General features: G+C 38.6%; 1 protein-coding gene across 7 annotated transcripts in view; it reads right to left on the bottom strand.

The window, feature by feature from the left end:
- htr4 (5-hydroxytryptamine receptor 4) overlaps window positions 1-22028 on the bottom strand; it is a 167716-nt gene that overhangs the window by 94412 nt on the left and 51276 nt on the right. For 6 of the 7 annotated variants that reach the window (XM_024260401.2, XM_024260402.2, XM_024260400.2 and 3 more), the window contains exon 2: window positions 9549-9627. In XM_024260401.2, the coding sequence (XP_024116169.1) occupies window positions 9549-9627 (79 nt within the window). Of the gene's footprint in view, window positions 1-9548; window positions 9811-22028 lie in introns of those variants that run through there. The other variant, XM_036213839.1, reaches the window with a different exon arrangement.

A 22028-nucleotide genomic window follows, 5' to 3' on the forward strand; every position in this document is an offset into this window, starting at 1 on the left:
TCCTCCTGAATAGTCGAATAAACCCTTTTCTGGCGCTGAAAGCTGAGGTCGCGTGACTCTCTCAGCCCCATGCAGGCGCCCGCTCTGGAAACGCCGGCCGAGATGCCAAGAGAGGAGACGTGCGAGTAAATACGCTGACAAAAGGTATTTCTGTTTTCCCCTCAGAGCGCCGAGCGCTGCACTCTGAGCAGCAGCGGGAACCAGGAAGCTCCGGCACGAACAGGTGGGAGGAATCAGCGTGAATGGAAAGGCAGGATGATGGAAAATGCACGCTCTCCTGCAGACTCCTCAGGAGGAAAACAGGCGCCGCGGCAACAGCAGCAGCGGCGGCGGCTTAAGAACACTGAATTCTGACAGCTGCAGCAGCGAGCGTCCACTGATGATGTTGGATTTGTGTTCCAGAGCGCTTAGCTTCACAGGGCAGAGAATCCTGTTTTTATGAATGGAGCGCTTCTTATTGGGGTTACGTAAGCGGCTGCTAAATTCCTTTTTGCATATTTCCTCTCTGCTGTGTCTGCAGAGGACAGCACCCAGAGAGAGGATTCAAACCGTCTGATCAAAGCAAGGTCCTTTCCCACAGAGAAAATCTTCATACTGTTTTCACATAAGTTAAACTCTTACTGAGCATCAGGAGTTATTATCCAGTCGAGACAGATCATAACACGAATTTAAATGTCCGATGAAGACTATAACATGAAGCACGAGGCCGAGGAAGACGACCTGCTGCAGAGAAGAGCAGTTTCTGCAGAGTCTGCAGGAGAACTGCCGAGTCAGCGATGACAACAAGAGAAGAACTATTACAGGTGCATCCGTATTTGATAACATATTTATATTTAAGACAATAATAATGTAAAATGTTTCACAGTGAAACCTTACATGAACATTTCTCTTCATTGAAGGAAAAGTCTCATTTTGGTGTATTTTTGCTGGTTTGTGTATAAATCTACAACCCCAGACGCCGCAGAAGCCGACGGCAATAACAAAAGAGCTTTTTGTAATTTCAAACATCAGTAGGAGACTCGCACTAATCTCTTAAAACGGCGATTCAGCTTCATCCTCGCCTCTGTTAATTAGTACTGACACCTCCCTGGGTGCAGTTTACTTTAATACAGTGAGTGTCATCACTGAGCTTCTGAGGGTTCTTTTAAGAACTAACGGTTATTGGTTTATGTCAACATAAACATAAACAAGTCAAATTCTGAACAATAAAGAAGCTTTGAATATTTCCTCTGACTGAAGCTGGACTGAATCTGTGACCTGGAATGACCTGAAGGATCGACTATCAAGAAGATCCCAGCAAACTCAGATCCTGATCAAAACATGCCATTCCATCTGGTCGTCACCGAGTCATCAAGGTCAAGTCTCTAGTCATTTCAGTCAAGTTCAAAGTCAAACTATTAGTCATTAAAGTCAAGTTTCAAGTCAAAATTCAAGTAATTGAGATTCAATTTTCAGTCAAAGTTCAAGTCATTGAGGTTAAGTCTCTAGTCAAAATTCAAGGCGCTAAGGTCAAGTTTCTTGTCAAGATTCTAGTCAATGAGGTAAAGTTGCTCGTCAAAATTCAAGCAACTGAAGCCAAGTTTTAAGGCAAACCTTCAAGTCATTAAAGTCAAGTGTCAAGTCAAGATTCTAGACAATGAAGTCAAGTTTCACGTCAAGATTCTAGTCAATGAGGTCAAGTTTCTAGCCAAACATTGGGGCATTAAAGTCAAGTTTCTAGTCAAAATCCAAGTAATTGAAATCAGATTTCAAGACAAACTTCAAGTCGTAAAAGTCAAGTTACAAGTCAGGATTCTAGTCAATAAGGTTAAGATTCTAGTCAAAATGAATGTCAATGAAGTCAAGTTTCAAGACAAAATTCAAGTAATTCAAATCAAGATTCTAGTCACTGAAGCCAAGTATCATAACAAGATTCTAGTCAATGAAGTCAAGTTTCTAGGCAAACTTCAAGGTATTATGGTCAAGTTTCACGTCAAATTTCAAGTAATTTAATTCAAGTCTCAAGTCAGTATTCTAGTCACTGAAGTCAAGTTTCACGTCAGAGTTCATATCATTTAGGTCAAGTTTCTAATCAAGTCTTGTGAGACCAAAATGCCACTTCAGTCCAGAATATTGGACTTTTAGAACTTAATGAAAGACTTTGCTCAGTGGCCTTGAGGTGGAGCGTCCACCATGAGACTGGAAGGTCATGAATTCAAATCCAGGCCGAGTCTTACCAAAGACTCTAAGACTGGGACCCGGTTCCTTCCGTGCTCGACACTCATCATTACGGGGTTGGATTGGGGGGTTAAACCAACAAAAGGTTCCTGAGCGCAGCTGTGTCTGCAGCTCACCCCTCCCTCACAGGACAGATCAAATGTGGAGAACAAATGTCACTCACTTATGTGTGTGACAACTGATGGGACCTTCTAGATCAATCATAGACCTAAACGTAGTAAACTTGAAAACTCTAATTTGCTGCTAATAAGTCGTTTTATTATGTATCAGACGATTCTTTAGAGGAATAATAAAGGTTTATCTGAATGTTTCTTCTCTAAACTTTATTCCAGACAGTACAACCGAACAATCCATCTTCTAGACACTCTTCAGATCAACACATTCACTAGTTTTATGGTCCATTCATGCAACAGTGACAGAACAACATTCAAAATGAGGCTGTTCATCAAAGCTAGCAGGATTTATGTCCATGAGGAGCTCCCTGCTGTCCGTCCAGCAACAGATTCACTGGAGATCAGACTGATCTCAACAAGAAAACTTCCAACACATGTCCCTATTTAGACATGAATTCTCCCGGAATATTTCTCCTGGTTTTGAACGTTTCAGCAGGTAAAACGTCCGGCCGCACAAACACTTCCATCAAACTTTAATCTCCTCCAGACGCATGAGCAAGTTTTGAAATGTATTCCCTGTTTTCTGCATGACCTTGATTGAGACGTCAATCAGCTCAAACGAGTGTGAGTCAGCGAGCCGGTGACACCAGGACGTATGTGGGTCGGGTTCTGTGTGGGCCCGGGCGAGAAGTTGCCATAAATCACACCTCCTGGGTTTCTATAGAGCCTGCTGGAGACAGTCATCAATAATGTATGGATCCCATAACCAGGTCGGACAGAAAAACCTCCTCGCTGCTTTTCTTTTTCTGGAGTGTTGAGATGCAGGACATGTTTTCTGGAGGATCTTTCCAGACCTGCAGGAGGCGGAACATGCTGTTCCCTGAAAGCTTTGTGGACAGATCTGTCCTTCAGGGTCAGAAAGAGCATGAGAGGATAAACTTCATGATCAGATTCTGCTTCAGTTTTTAAAGCAGACATCCAAATCTAATGGATTCCAGCTGTCAAATCTGACTTCTGGAGAATCAATTATGAATAAAAATCAAAAACTGGCCAAAATAACATTCTTTTTTAGTGTTTTATGAATGATTTTCATTTATTTAACCACTTCCCCCTCATCACTGACAGTCTGAGCTCCTCCGTGTTTTCTCCTATTCTGCATCTTCAAGTTCTTCTTCTGATCACGTTCGTTTCTCCACAACCAAAGACTTAAAAATGTTTCCTTTTAAGGCCAGAATAAGCAGAAACCCCCAACATTCTCAACTGGATAAGCACTTTAATCAAACCAACACGCCTCCAGGTCAGACTGCAGCAATCCCACAATGCATCAGCATTTCCTCAGCTGAGATAGGAACAGAGCAAAGATGAGAGTCTGAGTTCCTCAAAGCAGAAGCAGCATCTTCTTCATCAAGATAACAGCTGATGAATCTACCTCTCATCCCAAAGACTCGACGTCTGTTTGAGTTCAGACGAGTTTGCTCTCCAAACAGACTGCTTTGGATTTATGAGAAAGAGAAAAAGTTTCAGTGTTTTCTGCCAGAACCCTTCAGCTCTCCTGAGGATGTTTCCAGTTCAATCAACGTCTTTGGAAGCACCAAAAGAAGCCTCCCAGATGGTTCCTGAGGGAAGCAAACATCCACCCTAAAGAAAGACTGACGGCGGATAAATGGCAGATAAACGTGGTCGGCTTCAGCTGCAGCCTCGTTCTGCAGAGGTTTGGTTAGAGCGCACAGTAATCATCTGATTAGAAAAACATTCAGGAACTTCAGCTGATTCTTAGAGATTTACTACTAACTGATAGTCTTTATATTTGTTTAATTTTACAAAGATTTGCAGGAACTTTCACACACAGCAGGTTTGACATTGCACCTGAGAGTTTTGCATAAAAAATATCCTCTAAGTTTTCATATTTTTATACTTTTAATTGCTTTTAAAAGTACTAATTTTGAGAAAAATAAGAAATCACCAGGATTTTGGACCATGATTCTGCAGGGTCCATTATTTTCTCTCAGTCTGTTGTAAGAGCAGAACAGCATTTTAGAAACAAAACTCTTGTAAATATAAGAGTGAATGAGAGCGGAGGAACTCCGTGGACCCTTTTTGGGGGACTTTGGTACGATCCAACATAGACTTGAACTCTCCCAGATTTAAGATTGCAAATAGTATCGGATCAAATCAGGATCAGCATAAAGGGAACGAAAAAACAGATTAAATATTTACAAAACAGAGATTGCAAATTTAAAAAAAAATAGAAAATTTGAAAGCAGTTTAAAACACGAAAATACATATTGAAAACTTGAAGGAATTTTTGAAAATGTGAAAAAAGAAAAAAGTAAATTTGAAACTTGAAAATCTTATATATATATAACTATTACCAATCAAAAAAGGTTTTATTTGTATTTTCAACTTTCCTTTTTTTGTTTCTCCCTTTTTGTTTTCAGTTTCACTTCAGAGTTTCCGAGTTTTGGCTACTGAGCTGATCCTAGTTATACATGGGGGCGGGGCTTTGAGCTCATTGGCTGCTGGGACATGTTTCAGCTGAAGACAGAACATGAAAAACCATGAAAACCTTGTAGGAATCATAGATCTTAAAGGCATTTTGAGCCATTCTATAGTAATATTTTTAGTTTAAAATGGCCAAAGTTGTGATTTTAGAGCCAGTAGCTTCTTTCAAAAGTAAATCCACTGCAGCAGCAGTTACTCTCCCTGTGTTTATCAGCGTTAAATGAAGAGTGACAGAGCTGCTAAAATACAACAAACAGTTTTTAGGCGCTCCTCTGAGCGCTAAAGACAGAGTTTGTTTGTTTGATTGTTTTCTTGAGTCAAGTTGTGGTTTTCATTTACAGCCTCGTTCTGGACTCAAAGCTGAGACGTTAAACCGTTATCTGCTTGTAGAGCTGCTTCCACTCCCTCCTCCCGAAAGCAAAGGCATCATCACAAGTGCTGGACAGGATCCAGCGTGCCCTCAGAGGAACAGAACATTGTCTGGGATTTGCCAAAAGATCCTTAAATCGCTGTCGGACCGCGAGAGGCCAGAGCCCGGATCAGATTAAACAAACACTGGAGTGTTTGATCGCGGCTCCGAGTGTCGGCGTTCCGAGGAAAACAGTTCATTTCACAGCAGCATCTCTGTCGGGATTTTCTCTGATACAGGAGCCAAGAAACCGTCTCAAATCTGAATATGGTTTAGTTTCAATATCAAAGTAAACCTTTATCAGCACCTCTGCTCATCTATGACAGAGATCACATGACCACATGACACCAATGAATCCTCCCAGCATGACTAAAACATGACTTTACTTTGAGACTTTGTTTTTTCTAACGCTCACTTCTGCTCTTTAGCTGCAACACCTCCACATTCAACATGCAAAAGGATGAAGACAATGACCTAAAAAATAAAAAATAAATGTGACAGCTCTGTAACAAGTTTGGGACAACCGTGACAGCTCTGTAACAGGTTTAGGACGACTGTGACAGCTCTGTAACAAGTTTAGGACGACTGTGACAGCTCTGTAGCAAGTTTAGGACGACTGTGACAGCTCTGTAACAAGTTTAGGATGACTGTGACAGCTCTGTAGCGATGACATTTAAGACAATGGCTGTAATTAAATCTAACTAAAACAAATGTTAAACCTCTTTGATTAAGATAATTCAAGTGTGACAGCTCTGTAACAAACACATTTTACAACAATTGAGATCACACTGTAACTAGTAAAATTTAGGACGACTGTGACAGCTCAGTAATAAAGAGTGTTTGAAATATTTGTGAAAGCTCTATTACATGGACAATTTTACACAACCAAGATTGTACTGTAACAAATAAAATTTAGGAAAACAAAAGATGTAACAAAAGATAACTAAAACAATTGTGACAGCTCTGTAATAAAGAACATTTGAAACGATTACGACAGCTTTGTCACTAAGAAGACCTAAGACATGTGTGACAGCTCTTTAACAAAGTTTGAACCAATTGCAACTCGGGAAATCAAAGATAACAGTGACAGTCGTGTAGCAAAGGAAATGTAAGACAACTGTGACAGCTCTGCAACAAGGAAACCATGAGACAACTACGACAGCTCTGTAACAAGGACAATTTGACACAACCGCGATTGCTCTGTAACAACATAAACAACGGATGTAACTAAAGATGACTGTGATAGCTCTGTGATTAAAAAAACACAACACAACTTTGACAGCTCTATAATAAAGAACATTTAAAGAACTGTGACAGCTCTGTAACTAAAAATAGTGGAAACAACTGTGACAGCTTTGTTACTAAGACAAATCTTGCAGCTCTGTAACAAACAAAACTGAAAAAAACTGTGACAGCTCATCACCTTGGAGCATTTAAGACAACAATGACAGTTATGTAGCGAGGGAAATGTAAGGGAACTGCAACAGCTCTGCGATGACATGTAGTTGACTCTCATTAAACTTGGATGACTTTTTTAAAAAGTTGTAGCTAACGAAGATGAAGCCCTAACGAGGCTCAGGTGGGAACTGGGATCTAAACGTGGTTAAAGTCTGAGAAGAGAAGGCAGCTGTCGAAGTGACCCCGTGGTTTCTGCTCACTGTGTTCAGAAGGAACTTCCAGCTGCACTCGACTTTCAAAGATGCGAGTTTGATTTTAGACAGAGAGTCTGCAGCTTTTCTGCTTTTACTGTCATCAATCAGAAGCCGGATCAATACGTGACAAGGATCATCTGAGGGAGAGACGCTGAACAGAATAAGAAACAGTCGAGGCTTCGCCAGCATCATCGTCTCCACGCCGTCAGAGCAGCTGACGATCCACAACACCTTCAAAACTCTGGAGGAAGAATGTTTGTGGTTATCACTGGTGAACTCAAATTCATGGAAGACAGAATGTCGATCAGCGGGATGTGTTCACGTTCTTTATTCTACATTTACATCTTTTCTTGTCTTTTTTACCGTTTACTGCAGAATCAGGTTATGTAAAGTTTGACATGACAGCTCGTTTCAGCTAAAGTCACTCGCTGAGAAGCAGCTGTCAAGGCTAAATTAAGACAAATGGGAGACGATGGATCGGCTTTAATTCTATGAATAAATCAGTTTAAAAATTTTGCTTAGATTTATTAGAAGAACCATGTATTTGAAAAGACAATAAACTAGTTATTAAATTAGGTTCTAGGTTGGTTTATTTAGAGGTCCAGATTTTCCACGCCGTTTGTGATACATGCATGATAAATATAATTTAGAAGTGATTCCTGCGTTCGTCATCTGTCAGTGTGCACAGATTGGAGGATGGAACGTGGATTCAGTTTTGAGCTGTTCAAGATTTGAGAATTACGCAATTATTACGCACATTTTAAGCAATTGTGGAGGATTTTTACGAGATTCAAATTTGTGGCTTTCCATGACTGTTCCATGGATGTCGTCGTCTAATGGAATTTTTAGGTATAAAATTACATAATTGATGCATGAATCACTAATTCATTGCATAGAAACATCGTAATAATCACACACGGTTCATGAACGACTGTGTAACTGGTATATAAATTGACCAATCTTTCACCCACTAACGCCTTTAGACATGTTGGGCCTCATCTCACTTCGCCCTATCTTTGATTCTGCGTTGATGTGGTTCTGTTCATGTGATGTTTGGGTCGGCCTGCTGATTGGTGCTGTCCATGGTGCTGACACAAAATGATTTCTGTCCAAAACTCTGAAAATCAAAGTGAAGAAATTCAATGAAGCGCAGGTTTAGGTGTTCCTTGTTTGGTTTATCCGTATTTCTTCAATGGTTTTAATGTGGTTCATTTGTGATTTTTTATAGAGAACTACAACTTTTCTAACTTTTTCCACGTATATTCACGTATGACCAATCTTCATCCATGCAATATCTGCTAATTGTACACAGCAGCAGTGTAAAGCGGCCTTTAGTATTAAGAAAATAGGCTTTTATGGGTAGAAAAATGTTCCCAATATGTTTAAGATCTTGGGTGTAATTACTAAATTCACCAACAAAACATTTTTACATAATCAGCTTTAAGAAAACAAAATGCACATGTAAAACTTTATATTTTTTACATTAGTAAACGTTTTTTTTTCTTCTACATTTTATTCAGGGATCAAACAGGAAGTGAAAGTGCTTTAATTTCTTCTTTTACTCTCAAAAAATGTTGAATTGGGATTTCTTCTTGAGAGATCTGACTCCAACAACATGTAAATATGTCAAATAAAGAAGAATTTTAAACATTTTAGTACATATGTCACAAAATCCCCCCAAAGAAGCAGCAAAATGCACCAAAAACTTGTAAAATCGACGTCCACACAAGTAAGAAATAATCCTCTAATATTTAATAATGACTCAAATACACAAGCTTGTAAAACTTTAACGTATCAGTTGAAAGCGTTCGTTTGCATTTGTCTGTTTGTGAGTGAATATTTGATGTTTCTATTTAAATGTGTTCAGCATTGAGCAGAGAAGCTTCCAAAAACGTAATAATGATAGAAAATACATCAACAGACACTGAGACCAAAGATGCATAGAAAACATGACAATAGAGCAGTCAGATCTCTCCATAGGACCTGTGTTTACGCATGCATGGAGAATGTCATGACTTCATCCCAACACGGGTCACTGAGTGGTCACATGACAATCATGGGAATTTTATGCTGCAGAGGAATGTTTTTCTCAGGGAACAGCAAACATCCTCTGCAGAAATATCCAGCTGAGCTCCACAGATTCACCTGACAGCGTGACGAGCAATAAAATATATGTCAGATAGGAATCATGCTTCAGGAAAACCAAAGTATATGAATAAAAAAACACTATTTGCTTCAAATCAAAGCAGCCAAGTCTGAAAATGATGGAGCCACTTAAGTTTAGCTTTGAAAACTTGTTACTAAATGGCTCCAGAAAGCACAATTTTATTTAAAAAAATGCAACTAGAATCCAAAAAAATGTAGGAAATGAGAGAAAAAGCAAGAAAACTTAATTTTTGGCAACTTATAAAAGAATCTCTAGTAAAAAAAACATCAACTAAGCCAAACAATTTGCCAAAAAATACAAAAAAAATAAATAAAAAAAGACTGCAATTTTTACAGCTTCATGTCATTCATTTGTGTTTTGGCCAATAAAGTTTTAAACTGTTGTTGAAAGTGACTTTCCTTGTGTTTGGTGACGTGGGGGTGTGTGTGTGGGGGTCGTCGCTGGATAACAAACAGTCACTTGAAAACATAAAAGCTGATGAATCTCACCTCTCACTGACAAGCTCCTCCATCACCAGCATCTGGCCTGCAGCGCTGACATTCATGTGACCATAAATGCAGAGAGTCCCTGCAGACAGAAGGAGGCGGCGCATTAACATAATCATCCCATTAATAAAAAGGGGCGAACTTCAAATTACAGCCATAAAACAAGCGGAGCTCGGCAGATTGCATTAACATAAACTTATTAAAGCACCTCCAAATATGCTAATAAAACTCTTCTGACTTTTTTAATCAGCTGTCAATTACATGAACTAATACACTTTAGAATTGTTGGACAACTTGAATAATATTTATCAATTGTGTAAACAGTAAATGATGCTAGAAATGCTTTAAAATGGAAAAACAAATGCATAAAACTAACTTTATTCAACAATTAAAGTAGTTATGTGATTAAATTGTTCCAAAAGAAGATAATTCTTCAACAAATAAGATAAATAATTAGGAAAATGTTTCATCACAGACGTCTGAAACTTTACATGTTTAGAAATATGTGAATGGAAAAAAATGAAACTAAATAGAAGTTAGAAGACAAGGTTCCTGCAGAACACTTATTCTATTGAAAATCCATTAAAAAAAACAACATTTCAGCTTCTTTTCTGTTTTAACTAAAATAACTTAAACTGCATTTTACACTTTTGCATCAAGACTACAAAGAAATTCCAAACAGCCCTTCGCTGGTGTAACGCAGCACATTCATCAGGCTAATTCTGACCCCAAAATTCAAACTAAGAATTGAATCTGTCAGTCTTCCATCAGAGCAGGCCCCGCCTCCTCCGCCTTTTGATTGGTCAGTTAAAAGATCAAAGAGACTCCACCAATTCAACATTAATTTATATATATCATAAATTATTTCCAAATTGCATATAGAATTGACTATTTAAAATACATTTTCATTTGAATTGTCAGTCATCACAAAAACTATGCAAAACTGTAAATGAAGTAAAATTTTAGAGCAATCAATCAAGCTCTACTCGACTTTAGTTAATAAATACTATATTTAATTAATCAACATGTTTTGTTTATTTTCTAATTGATGCATTTCCTTATTTCTGTAATGATCTTGAAAAATCTGTGATTTTTTTTGTCTATGCTTGAAATAAACCAGATCAATCAATTAATCAATAATGGAACCAAAAAACTTGAATGTTTTGATTTTTAATACTTAAATTGATAAAAACATCAGATTAAATTGGATTTTTTTCATTTTGAATTCTAAATTGCCAAATGCATTTCCATACTTCAAGCTGAAATGGCATCTTAGCAATATTTATGTAGCATAGTTAGCATTAGCAAGAACTTTATCATTAGCAAACTGTGAGATAAGAAATGGTGTCCAGCAGCGTTATGCATTTATTTTCTTTTATAACATTTACATTTGTCTGTAAATACACTAAAGTGGATTAAAACTCTGAATAATCTAAACAAAATTTTGCTTTGATCATCTACAGTTCCCACAGAATATCTTAGATTTTAGTTACAAAAAGCAGCATTAATATTTCAGAACTGAATCAGAGTTTACGCAGATTAAAGGTCGATCTAACGGCGAGCTCACGACTGGGGGGGGGGGGGGGGGGGTCCCGACCTCATTCATCTCCTGAATAAGAAAACTCATTAAACTTCAAACATATGGGCAGCTGTCAGAGTCACTTCATCACTGAGAAAGCTCACTGGCTCACAGCCAGCAGAACTCTGGGATCTTCAATGACAAAACCAACCAGATGAAGCTCCTCCCCCTTTCAGAGCATTAGAAAATATGAACCTGAGTTGAACCTTTCTTTCTGTGTGATAACACAACAATCGCTTAATTCATCTGCAGCTTCAGTTTCTTCAGTCCTCTTCTGTTTTCATCACATGACGACCGCTACGGTGGCTCATTTGGTCCAGTCCAAATATAATCGAGCACGGACCGACCTCAGAGTGAGAGATCTCAGAGCGAACCGGATCAGTCTGACTGGAAACTGACCGAGACCACCTCAAAAGATGGGCCAGAGAGCCGGTCCTGGTCCGGACCGAGGTCCACTTGGGTCTATTCACACTGAAAAACTCTGGTTCACTTGAAGTCCTGTGACAATGTTCTCTCAAATTAGCTAATCTCGTTTAATGATGAACACAAAAAAGTGGAACTCTTCGAACATTTACGATGAGCTGTTGTTAGCTTAATTATGTAAACATTTTTTTAACAGGAAACATGTTTTATATCAGAGCAAAGCTGCTTTTCTCAGCTTGACAATCTGTTAGAGCGACTGGAATTGGTTTAAACAGCAGAAGAGTTACAATAATTCAAATTTGTCTCAAAATGTTCTAAATCCTCTAAAAATGTTTGTAAAAAACTTTATTTGTTAAAAACAGGAAAACATTTTCCAGCGTTACCCCACTCAGACAGTTTTTTTTTATTATTAATGAAATAAACGACATATATTTAAAAGAGATTAAAAGATTTACTCATCATAAAGCAGTAAAATGATGAATTTTAAGATAAATATCAAAGTTAATTTAAAAAGCTGCACCTAAGAAAACTCACCTCAAACTCAAAATCCAACCAAAATACTTTCAACCCGATAAACAAATATTAATGCTTGTTTAAAAATACTTTCATTTTAAGAAGTTCTATGGGAATGTTCTGGACGGAGATGCAAAGAGTGTTTATGTTTCCTCGTCTCTGTCGTCTGTGCGACCCGTTCGGATGGGACCGAATCACAGCCAGGCATTTTAAATCTGCTGCATTTGAACCCAAATCTTTCCTGAGTCGGAGGAAATGAAATTCCTGCTCCTAATACCTGGACATCCCGATAACATCGGACACAAGAGGAGGAGGAGTCAGGAACATCAAAGACGTCTTTATGAAAACAGTCCTCAGACCCACAGGCCGACACGTCTGCTCAAACTGATGGACACGACACGCTAACTTTACAGATCATACATGCATCTGCTGGAAGAGGTTCAAGGAGTTTTGCTGGAAGGTTTTGGGCGGCTGAAGGAGCCAACACAGGCTGTCGTCATTAAAGAAGCTCTTTGTTTCCTGACAGACGAGGTTAAAGGAGCTGTCAGCTGCAAGTTCACCTCCAGACAACAGACAGAATCAGATGGAAGACGTGGAGGCCAGAAGGAAATGAGCTAATCGGGTTCTGAAGCACACGCTGCGTCGTCTCTCTTCTCCTTTAGTATCTTTGATTATTCACTTATAAGTTTTAGTTTAGTGCAATAAACGCGCCAACAAAATTAAAACTTTACTTAACTTGACATATCTCAAAGCTGTTGTTGGCAATATGGTCAAAAATAACTTCATATCCGTGCAAATTGTAAAAGGAGACTTTCGTCCTGGAATTCCAGGTGGATACAGGCTATAGTTATTAATTTATTTTTCATGATGGATTTTCAAACTGTTGACGGGTGAAATGAAAAAGACGCCATCCATACGTCAGAACCAAATCTGAATCCCTGATTGGTCGAAGTTTTGAACTTATGTTCAGAGGCTAAACGTTTTCTACGTAGAGCCTGAAAATAGACAGAAATATGATGGATAGACGTGAGAGTTTTCAACACATGAGCCCAAAATGTGCATTTATATATGTTTACATGGACTTTTTATTTGAATCTTTACCCTTTTAAATGTTTGTTATTATTTATTTTATTTTATTTTTTTTACTTTTTATTTATTTATTTTTATTTCTTTTGTATTTATTTTTATCAAATATATTTTCTTTTTTCTACTCATTACTTTTTTACTTTTTTCTTTTTAAAATCTATTATTTATTCAAGTTAATCTATTCTATTTTAAGCTTTTTTATTATTTACTTCAAATTCATTTTATTTTTTTTATTTTTTATTTATTTATTTTTTATTTTATTTATTATTTTACTTTTTTATTTATTTGTTTTACCTTGATTTTATTTATTTATTTCTATTATTTTACTTTTTTCTATTATCTAATATTTAATTTATTTTTTCTGTCTTTTCTATTTCTACTTTTTATTTGTCATTTATTTGTATATCTTTATTTTTTATTGTATTATTTATTTCTTTTAGAGGTTTTATTGGAAGTGGCCACTTGAACATCATCCTGAGGCTGGTGTGAACAGAACTTTTCTTGTGGTAGACAAACAAAAGTGCTTTCAGAGAGGAAGTGTGTGCAGGTGAACCCTAACTGTGTCTTAGTGCTGCAGTTCTTCAAAAACATGTCTGTCATTCTTTCTCTGGAGGTAGAGCTGCTGCTCCTCCATGTGAAGAAGCAGACAAACGCTGCTCTTCTCTCTACCATCTCCAACCGAGGAGTTGACCTCAGACGCCGATCCTACCTCTCAACAACCTTAAAAAAGGCCCAAAATATTTCACCTGAAGAGCTAAAACACACTGCAAAAACCTGCTCCTTAGAAATAAGTCAAACACTTTAAGTCCATGAGAAGATGTTCTGTAAAAAGACATAAAAATCTGCCAAACGGGGAAAAATTACCAAGAATTCTTGTTAAAGAGACAAATCAATAAGACTCGTTTTCTCAAACTAAGATTATTGAAAAACTTTCTTTGGAAGATTATTTTTCTTGTAAGACAGAAAATAATAATAATTATTAATTATTTAAAGTGTGATTTTCTATCAGCCGAACACACCGACGCGTCTTCAGGTCATTCCAGGCCCGCCGCCGCCCCACCAAAGAGGCAGAGGAGCGTCTGAGGAGCTGAACGCATGACGGAGCTAATGGTCGAGGCGGCTCGGAGGGCGCAGCGGCGTCTGTCAACTCACATCCAGTCACGCCGAGCAGAGGGAGGTCCTCTCACAGAAAGTAATCGTGGAAACCTGGAAGAAACACAGGGGAACTTCTTCTACTCCAAAAGCTGGAAGACTTTGTAGAAAAACTGCTGGTTGAATTAGTAACAACAATGAAGTAATCCAGCTCTGCTGTCGCCGTTCTGCTTCCACAAACATCATCAGGCTGAAGGATAACCATCCTCCTACAGCAGGATGGGAAGTGGAGCCTTCAGCAAACAGGTTTGTGTCGAATCAGCTGTTCAGCGTTTTGTCTTCCACGTCTGCTTCTACATCTCCTGTCTCTCCATCTGATCCTCGACTAAACTCAACCGAAGATTCAACTGGAACTTCTCTATCTGAGTTCATCGACATTACTTCTACTCCTGTTCTCAGCTCCACCTCTAAGGTTGATCTCAAGTTCTTTAAGTCCCACAAAAATCTCCTGAATGTCCAGCACTGGACGTCGACGGACGTCGATGGACGTCGTGTCGGTGAGTTTTGGCTTCAAGGATCACGATGCAAAAGTAGAGGAGCGGACGCGGAACGCTCCGTGGAGTTTCATAAACGCTCGTGGGAGAGTTTTGGCAGAAATTCTATTCCGTAAAGAAACCACGTCATTCAGTGAATCAAGACCAGAATTCTAAAAAAAATCCTCCGATCTATCTTGATTAAACATCCAGCAGACGTCATTAGTAATCAGTGATCAATAAAGTCGACTTTTTATCTGATCAAACCGTAGAAGCAGAGCTTTGGTCCTCACAGATTCAGACGTTCTGAGCTTTGAAGTTTCTCCACCTGACAGAAGAAACAGGGCTGTAGCTTCCACTTTAAGACTCATGCTAATGTTAGCATGACAGTTAGCATGTTAGTTTGGACTCTTTATTTTTAATTTCTCATTCTGATACAAATGGAAGCAAACAACTTCAAGGGGTCGACCGTAAACACATCTTTGGCTTTTTGTGACAAATGTCGACTGCAGCTACCATAGAAGTAAACGTCTTTTATCGACGATATGTTTACTGCACTAACCGTAAAAATATATTACAAAGAAATAGAAATCAACCCCCGTGGCTGTGGCTTGGTACAGCCCAACCTTTGTGTTATGAGTAACACCAACATGATGATTTTGGCTGTTTATTGACGTGATTGCACCTGAAAAAGTTGGATTTGTAGAGGAAAACTCTGATTGCCCATTAAGATAAAAGCTGAAAATACTTTAAAAACAATCATCTCTTTGATCATGAAAAGTCAAAAGAGAGTTTAAAAAGGCCAGACAAGCTGGCAACACAATCATGTAGCTGCAGGCTAGCAGGAATCCTGTCAGAATAACACCTCAGGACAAAGTTTCACCAATAAACTCGTTTTCAACCTTCAGCTGACTCCATTATGACAAACAGCTCGCTCCAAGTCAGCTGTTTCTCCACAATCACAAAAAAAAAAAGAACTGCTTTCAGTCAGGCTTCAGGCAATAAGAAAGCATTGACACGCCCCTTTTTAACGAGCTAAACGACTTCCGTGACTGAAGCCTTTGACATGCTGAACCAAACTGTTCCTGACAGCCTGGAGGGAGGGCGGGGTCATCAGGTAGAGTCCATGGTTACAGGTGAATCCACTGGAGATGATCAGTCAGCATCTCCACGTCATACGGAGTCCCTCAGGGTCTGATGCTCGGACCTCTGCCATTTAGCTAGAAGGTTATCCCTCCGGCTCAGATCATCCAGATGTATTATGGTTAACGTCACAGTTATGCAGACGACACTCCCATATGTCACTTTGTCACCAAACAGAATAACGATAATAAAACAGAAGTTTTTGAAGACAAGAAGAAAGACGGGAAATCACTAAAGAGCTCATTTTTGAGACCAAAAGTCAAGTTTGAAATCCGGCTGTCGTAACAGACTCAGAACCACTGACTGGATATGAGAAGGCCCCTCCTCTTTGGCGTTCCAAACAGGAAGTACACAATCCCATAGACTTCAACAGTGAAATAAACAGTTATTACTCAGTCATTCTATTGGTCAGAATATCAACTTTTGATCTGATTCATTTTTAACATCTCCTTGATAATCCTAACATACTTATTCAAGTTATAAACCGACCAATCAGAGGCCTCAATAAACATCGAACGTTTAAAAAGTTGTACTGGTAGCCCATTTCCAAATGGTGGGGGTGTGGCCTTCCAACAAGCTCACTCCTGATTGGTGAGAGTGGTCGCCATAGAAATGCTGATTAATTTGGACCAATCGTGCTTATTGACGACATCTGGCTCCAACATGGCGGCATCCGTGTCGCTAAAAAATGGCGACTTAATAGACTTAAGTAAACCGTTTTCTATGAGTGATGTCACACTCACTCAGTCCAGTTCTCATATGCAGTCAATAATCCGGACTCAGATCTAGTGTCACATGAAGATCAGTGATAAATCAGGTTTATTTCAGCCAAATCAAAAACCAGAACATCAGAAGTCTCATGTCCAGACCAGCTTTATGACTTCTCCTCCTACCGTTCCTCACCAAATACGTATGAAGCTGCAGCTCACGTCAGTTTAAACCAGAACCAGAACCGAATCCCATCACTGCTGCTCCTCTCACTGGTTACGAGCTACTTATAGAATCAGCTTTGAAGTCCTGCAGCTAAATCCTTTAAATCCTTTAATGGTGAGGAACCCAAACACTGTCAGATCTGCTGGTGGTTCACAAACTCAGCACAGCTCTGCAGGAGAGGAAACACCTAAAATAATAGAAGTTTTCTGCTTTTAAAGGTGTTACGAACTGAAGTAAATCTCCCAGGAATCCTCTTTTTCCTCAGAAACTGATCAAGAAACTTCACATTTCATTGATGATTAAAGAAGTGCAACAGAGTTTTGTCAATTAGGGTTCAGTGATTAAATATTGAAAAAACTTAACTCACAATTAGAAAAAAATAAGAGTTATCAGTAAAATTCAATGTGAAAAGTGTATTTAACAGAGTTGTAAAAAGATGACTTAAACTGAGGTTTATTGACTGTTGAGGATCACATTTAACTGATGAAGTGGATCAGAACCAGATTAGAGGGTCACGAATTCACATAAATGTAAACGCAGACGCTGATGCAGACCTTTATTTTGAAATAACGGTGCTTCCTGAGCGCGCTGCCGTTATGAAACGGGCTCCAGGACTGAAGCAAATCAAATATTTAGAGTGCATCCAGCAGCTGCCCTCCGTGCTGGAGCCTTAATGGAGTCGTGCCACATTGTTACTGCGCTGATGTTTTCTGCTCGTCCTGGGACCGACTGAACCTCGCCGCGTCCGACCTGCTGGGCCGCATCGCCAATGAGCAACATTTATCATGAAACCCACAACTCTGTTGTACGATGGCTCCTTCTGGGTAAAACCATGCAAAAAATCCCCTTAATATGGTTGGAGAACACATTTTTTACTTCTAAGTCTTTAACTAATTTGTGTAGATGTGGATCTACAAGGATGCAAACAGAATCTTAGGAAAAATAAAAAGATAAAACTGTCTTATTTTCTGTCTTAGTTCAACAAACACATCTCAGTGATTTTTATTTTAGATACAAATTCTTGGTAAACCATTTTTTCTGATCCCATTGACAGATTTTTTTTGCTTATTTAAATCATGTTTTTCAAACTGTAAGAATGTTTTATTTGTTTCTAGGAGGTCCGTTTATGCTGAAGATCAGTGGTCCCCAACATCTCAAACCGGTTCTAGCCGGTGGGTCTGCTGGTACCAAGCTATGGAGCTACATTAGGGCCAATATTATTGAAACCCAAGTAAAACAAATTGAAATAAGATATTAGAGTTTGGCCCAAAAAAAAAAAAAAAATGTCTGAATCTTTTTGCTATTCTAAAATGATTTTTTAGTCTTTTTTATTTTCGTTTTCAAATCTGAAAATTTATTCAATAAGAACATTTGTGATGCCCGTATGTAATACTAGAAGATTGTGCTTTGAACGGGCAGAACAGCTTTTTGAACTCATAGTTTGTACACAGTAAAACTCTGCTTTTTACACCCGTCTTGGGACAACTTCAGACTATGATAATACAGACAATACAGACATTTCCTGACCGTAATTATCACAGTTCTCAGAGTCAGTGAATACAACAGGACTGGAGTTACATCCTCATTGATTTTGATTGGTCCTCTGTGGTAGACCCGGACAAACACGGCACAACGGGACCAAAAGTTTATTTTAGAATAGCAAAAGTTTCGGACACTTACATTATTTTGGCCAAACACCAACACATTCTTTTTATATGGGTTTCAAATAATTTTGGCCCCAATTTAGCTCTACCAAGCAGCAAAGGAATAATAATTTTTTAAAAATTGCATTTTTTTCTATTTTTTTCTAATAATCTAATTCTGAAGAAAGTTTTATTTTGAAAAACCTCTGGATTTTCCGACACATCCACTTGTTCTGTTGTGACTTTCTTACAGCAGCTGCACCAACCGCTAATTTCGAACCCCAAAGCTAGCAAAGGTAACATAAAACAAACATAACTGGGAAGTTTATTTTGGCAGAAAAGAGGAAATAGAAGAACTTCAAAATAAAAGAAATCTGCATTTAACAGACAAAAAACAGTTTTTCCTCCAAATGTAGATTTATTTTAGCAGCTGTTCCCATAATAATAAAGCAGAATATTCATCAAACGACTGATTTAAAGCAGATGCTGCTAATGAAGTTGTTCAAATGGCGGATTCGCGTTTATTATTATATTTAGAAAATAACACTTTTTCTTTTTTTTTTTGCATTTATCACACCCTAAAAGTCAGACGTCTTAGAGTTTTTAGCTTTAACTCAGACAGTTATGGTTTAAGGGAAAATCTAGATCACATTACCAACATGAAATCTAAGGAACAAATAAAGTTTAAAGATAAAAATAAACTTTACCCTTAAAAGCTTGAAACAACAGTACGCCTCCTTCAGCCTCGTACAGACTGAAAAACCGTCCATGTTTCAGGCCGGTCTGTGCACGAAAAACCGTCTCTGGGACCACCGGAGCGACCGCTGGGGCTCTGACGGGGTGGAGAGTTCATCTCTGTTTTGTTAAACTTTGTTGTGGCGTGAATTCAGGACAGGATGGGTTCAGCCAAAGGCTTCCAGTAAAGACGGGGTAATTATCGAAACGAAACTGTTGTGTGCCGCAGATTCAGCGGCGGGGCCAAACGGAGGCACTAAAGCCAGAATCTGAAGCTCAAGCATGCGGCTCGCATGCTTGAGCTTCAGATTCTGGCTTTAGTGCCTCACAGGACACGGCTCTGTCCAACCATCACACTCCCACCGCCATGTCTCACTGTTCTCCTGAAGGTGGAGCTGAATCTCGAGCTGTGCTCCCTTTACGAGCTTAAATGATGGATCAATACAATCCAGAAGGCTGGAGATGCTCCAGGAAGACGCTAATCTGAATAAAAGCTCCAGAATCTATAACTGAGATTCAAATATCAGGCCTTTGAATGACCTACAGAGAAAAAAGTCTCTGAATGGTTGATTTTCTAGTCGAGTGAGTCTTTGTCTGTCACGGCTCTTTTTGTAGGATGATTTCGAAGCACCAATCACTCCGTCATTGTTGCACGGAAAAGCGACTCTCCTCTCTCATTAGCAATCTTGGTCTGCTGCCTCACACAAGTGTATATTAATCACCAGCAATTATGTTTATCAGGACTTGACGCAGTTCCAGCGCCGAGCGTTCACGGAGGTCCGTGATCGTTCGGCCGCCCTGCAGGACATCTGAACAAACGGTTAACTCTGCAGTGACTCACGATGACGAATGCAAACATTTGTTCAGTTTTCATTTGGGTGGTGACGTTTAGCAGCCGGAAGAGCTGAAGGCTGCAGAGGGGAGACCTTAACGAGGTAGAACTCGTTAATAGAATTGCTTCATCGTATTAAGACACTTTACTGTTAAAATATATTGTTTAGTTTACTTCCTTCCTCCACAATCAAAGTGCAGTTTGTGTTTGTGCACACGAGTCCTTTTCTACATGTGTGAAGATCATAGGAGATCAGAGGAGATCAGAGGAGATCAGAGCAGACAGCTGGGATGAAAGTGGAGCGTCTGCAATCAATGAGCCACCAAACCGAAGACCTGAAGGTCAGACACGTCTGACGCAGGAAAGCTGAGTCAGCAAACGGCGGCATAATGTCAATTATATGTTCGTCTTATTTATAATTCTCATAAAAGATATAAAATAAATCATTTTTAAAAGAATAGGTATATTGTCCAGAAGTATTTTTTTATTGACCATTTAACTGATTTTTTTATTATTATTATTTATCTTGTTAATTTATCTGATTAGTTTTTATTTATACTGTTTCTGGTGATGTTTCTTTATCTACTGCTCAATAAGTGCCACTGAATTCCCCTCAATTACAATAAAGTTTTAATCTTTAACGAATTTTATTATTGAAATTTAAGTTATTGAAAGTAAAATAGTTCCAAGTATCCAGAAATAATCCCAATCTGGTCTTTCTGGCCCTGATCCGATTCTGGATTTTATTTTGAAAATCCTGCAGATTCCAAGTCCTGATTGGATATTTTTGTAACACATTAAAAACTGGAAGAAATTTGATAAAAAGATGTCTAATTTTGTTTATCTTATATCATCTTTTCACAACTAAACGCAGCATTTCTGTGGAGTAGCATAAAGAATCACATAAAAACTGAGCAACGATCAACAACAAAAAACTAATTATGTGAAAAAGTTTGGCAACCGGACCGTAGTGTCTTCAGAGGTATTCATCGTAATTCAAATCTTAAAAAGTAATGTTGACTTTTAAATTGTTGTATCATTAATATAACGATGAGTTTTCATATCAACGTAATCATGTTTCGTTTTGGTCGCTTTTTCAGACTTTAGCTGCATTTCCATTGACTGAAATTACACGAATTGGATTTGTGATCATAAATTCGTCTAATAGAAACACGTTAATTTGGAGAAAACTCACATTTAATGAAATACGTGTTTCTGAGCTCTGAGGAGGTTTTTGAGGCGAGTCGAAATGAACGGAAATCTCTTCACTCCCATGGAGCTCGCCGCTCGCCGCTCGCCGCTCCACGCATCCCAGCTGGGATTCAAACCAGGGAAAGGTTTAATAGATCAAATAATGAGAAGAAATCAAATACTTGATCCCTGATCGGGATGCCACATCTGATCCAATCGAGTCGGAAAGGTCCAGATCCTGCGATCAGATCGGAACACTCCCGAAGGATTATGCCCAAACAAAAGAGTTAAGGTGTCAAAGGTTTCTGTTCTTAAAAAATCAAAAATCTACTTTGCCTCTGATTTCCAGAACTTTAAAGATTCAATTATAAATGTTTGCTTAAATATTAAAAAAACTACAAAATGTTACAAATATTTTTAACATTTATAGCATCAAAAACTGGATTTTTCTCAGATTTGTTTTAGAATACCAGCAGAAACTCAGCAGAGGTACAAATGCTGAAAAAAAGACTAATAATAATAATACTAGTAATACTAATGCTAATAAGAAAACATTACCTCATAATTAAAAAAAACTGACAAAATAAAAGCAAGTTAAAGAGGTTTAATGTGGGGAAAAATAAAGCAGATAATTAGGATTTCAATCTCTGAAGTGAAACCGAACAGCGTTGAAGGAACGGAGGAAGACGATGGAGGAAGACGATGGAGGAAGACGACGGAGGAAGACGACGGAGGAGGACGATGGAGGAAGACGACGGAGGAAGACGATGGAGGAAGACG

The sequence above is a fragment of the Oryzias melastigma genome, linkage group LG10 (genome assembly GCF_002922805.2).
Source record: "Oryzias melastigma strain HK-1 linkage group LG10, ASM292280v2, whole genome shotgun sequence".
NCBI classification, from domain to species: domain Eukaryota; kingdom Metazoa; phylum Chordata; class Actinopteri; order Beloniformes; family Adrianichthyidae; genus Oryzias; species Oryzias melastigma.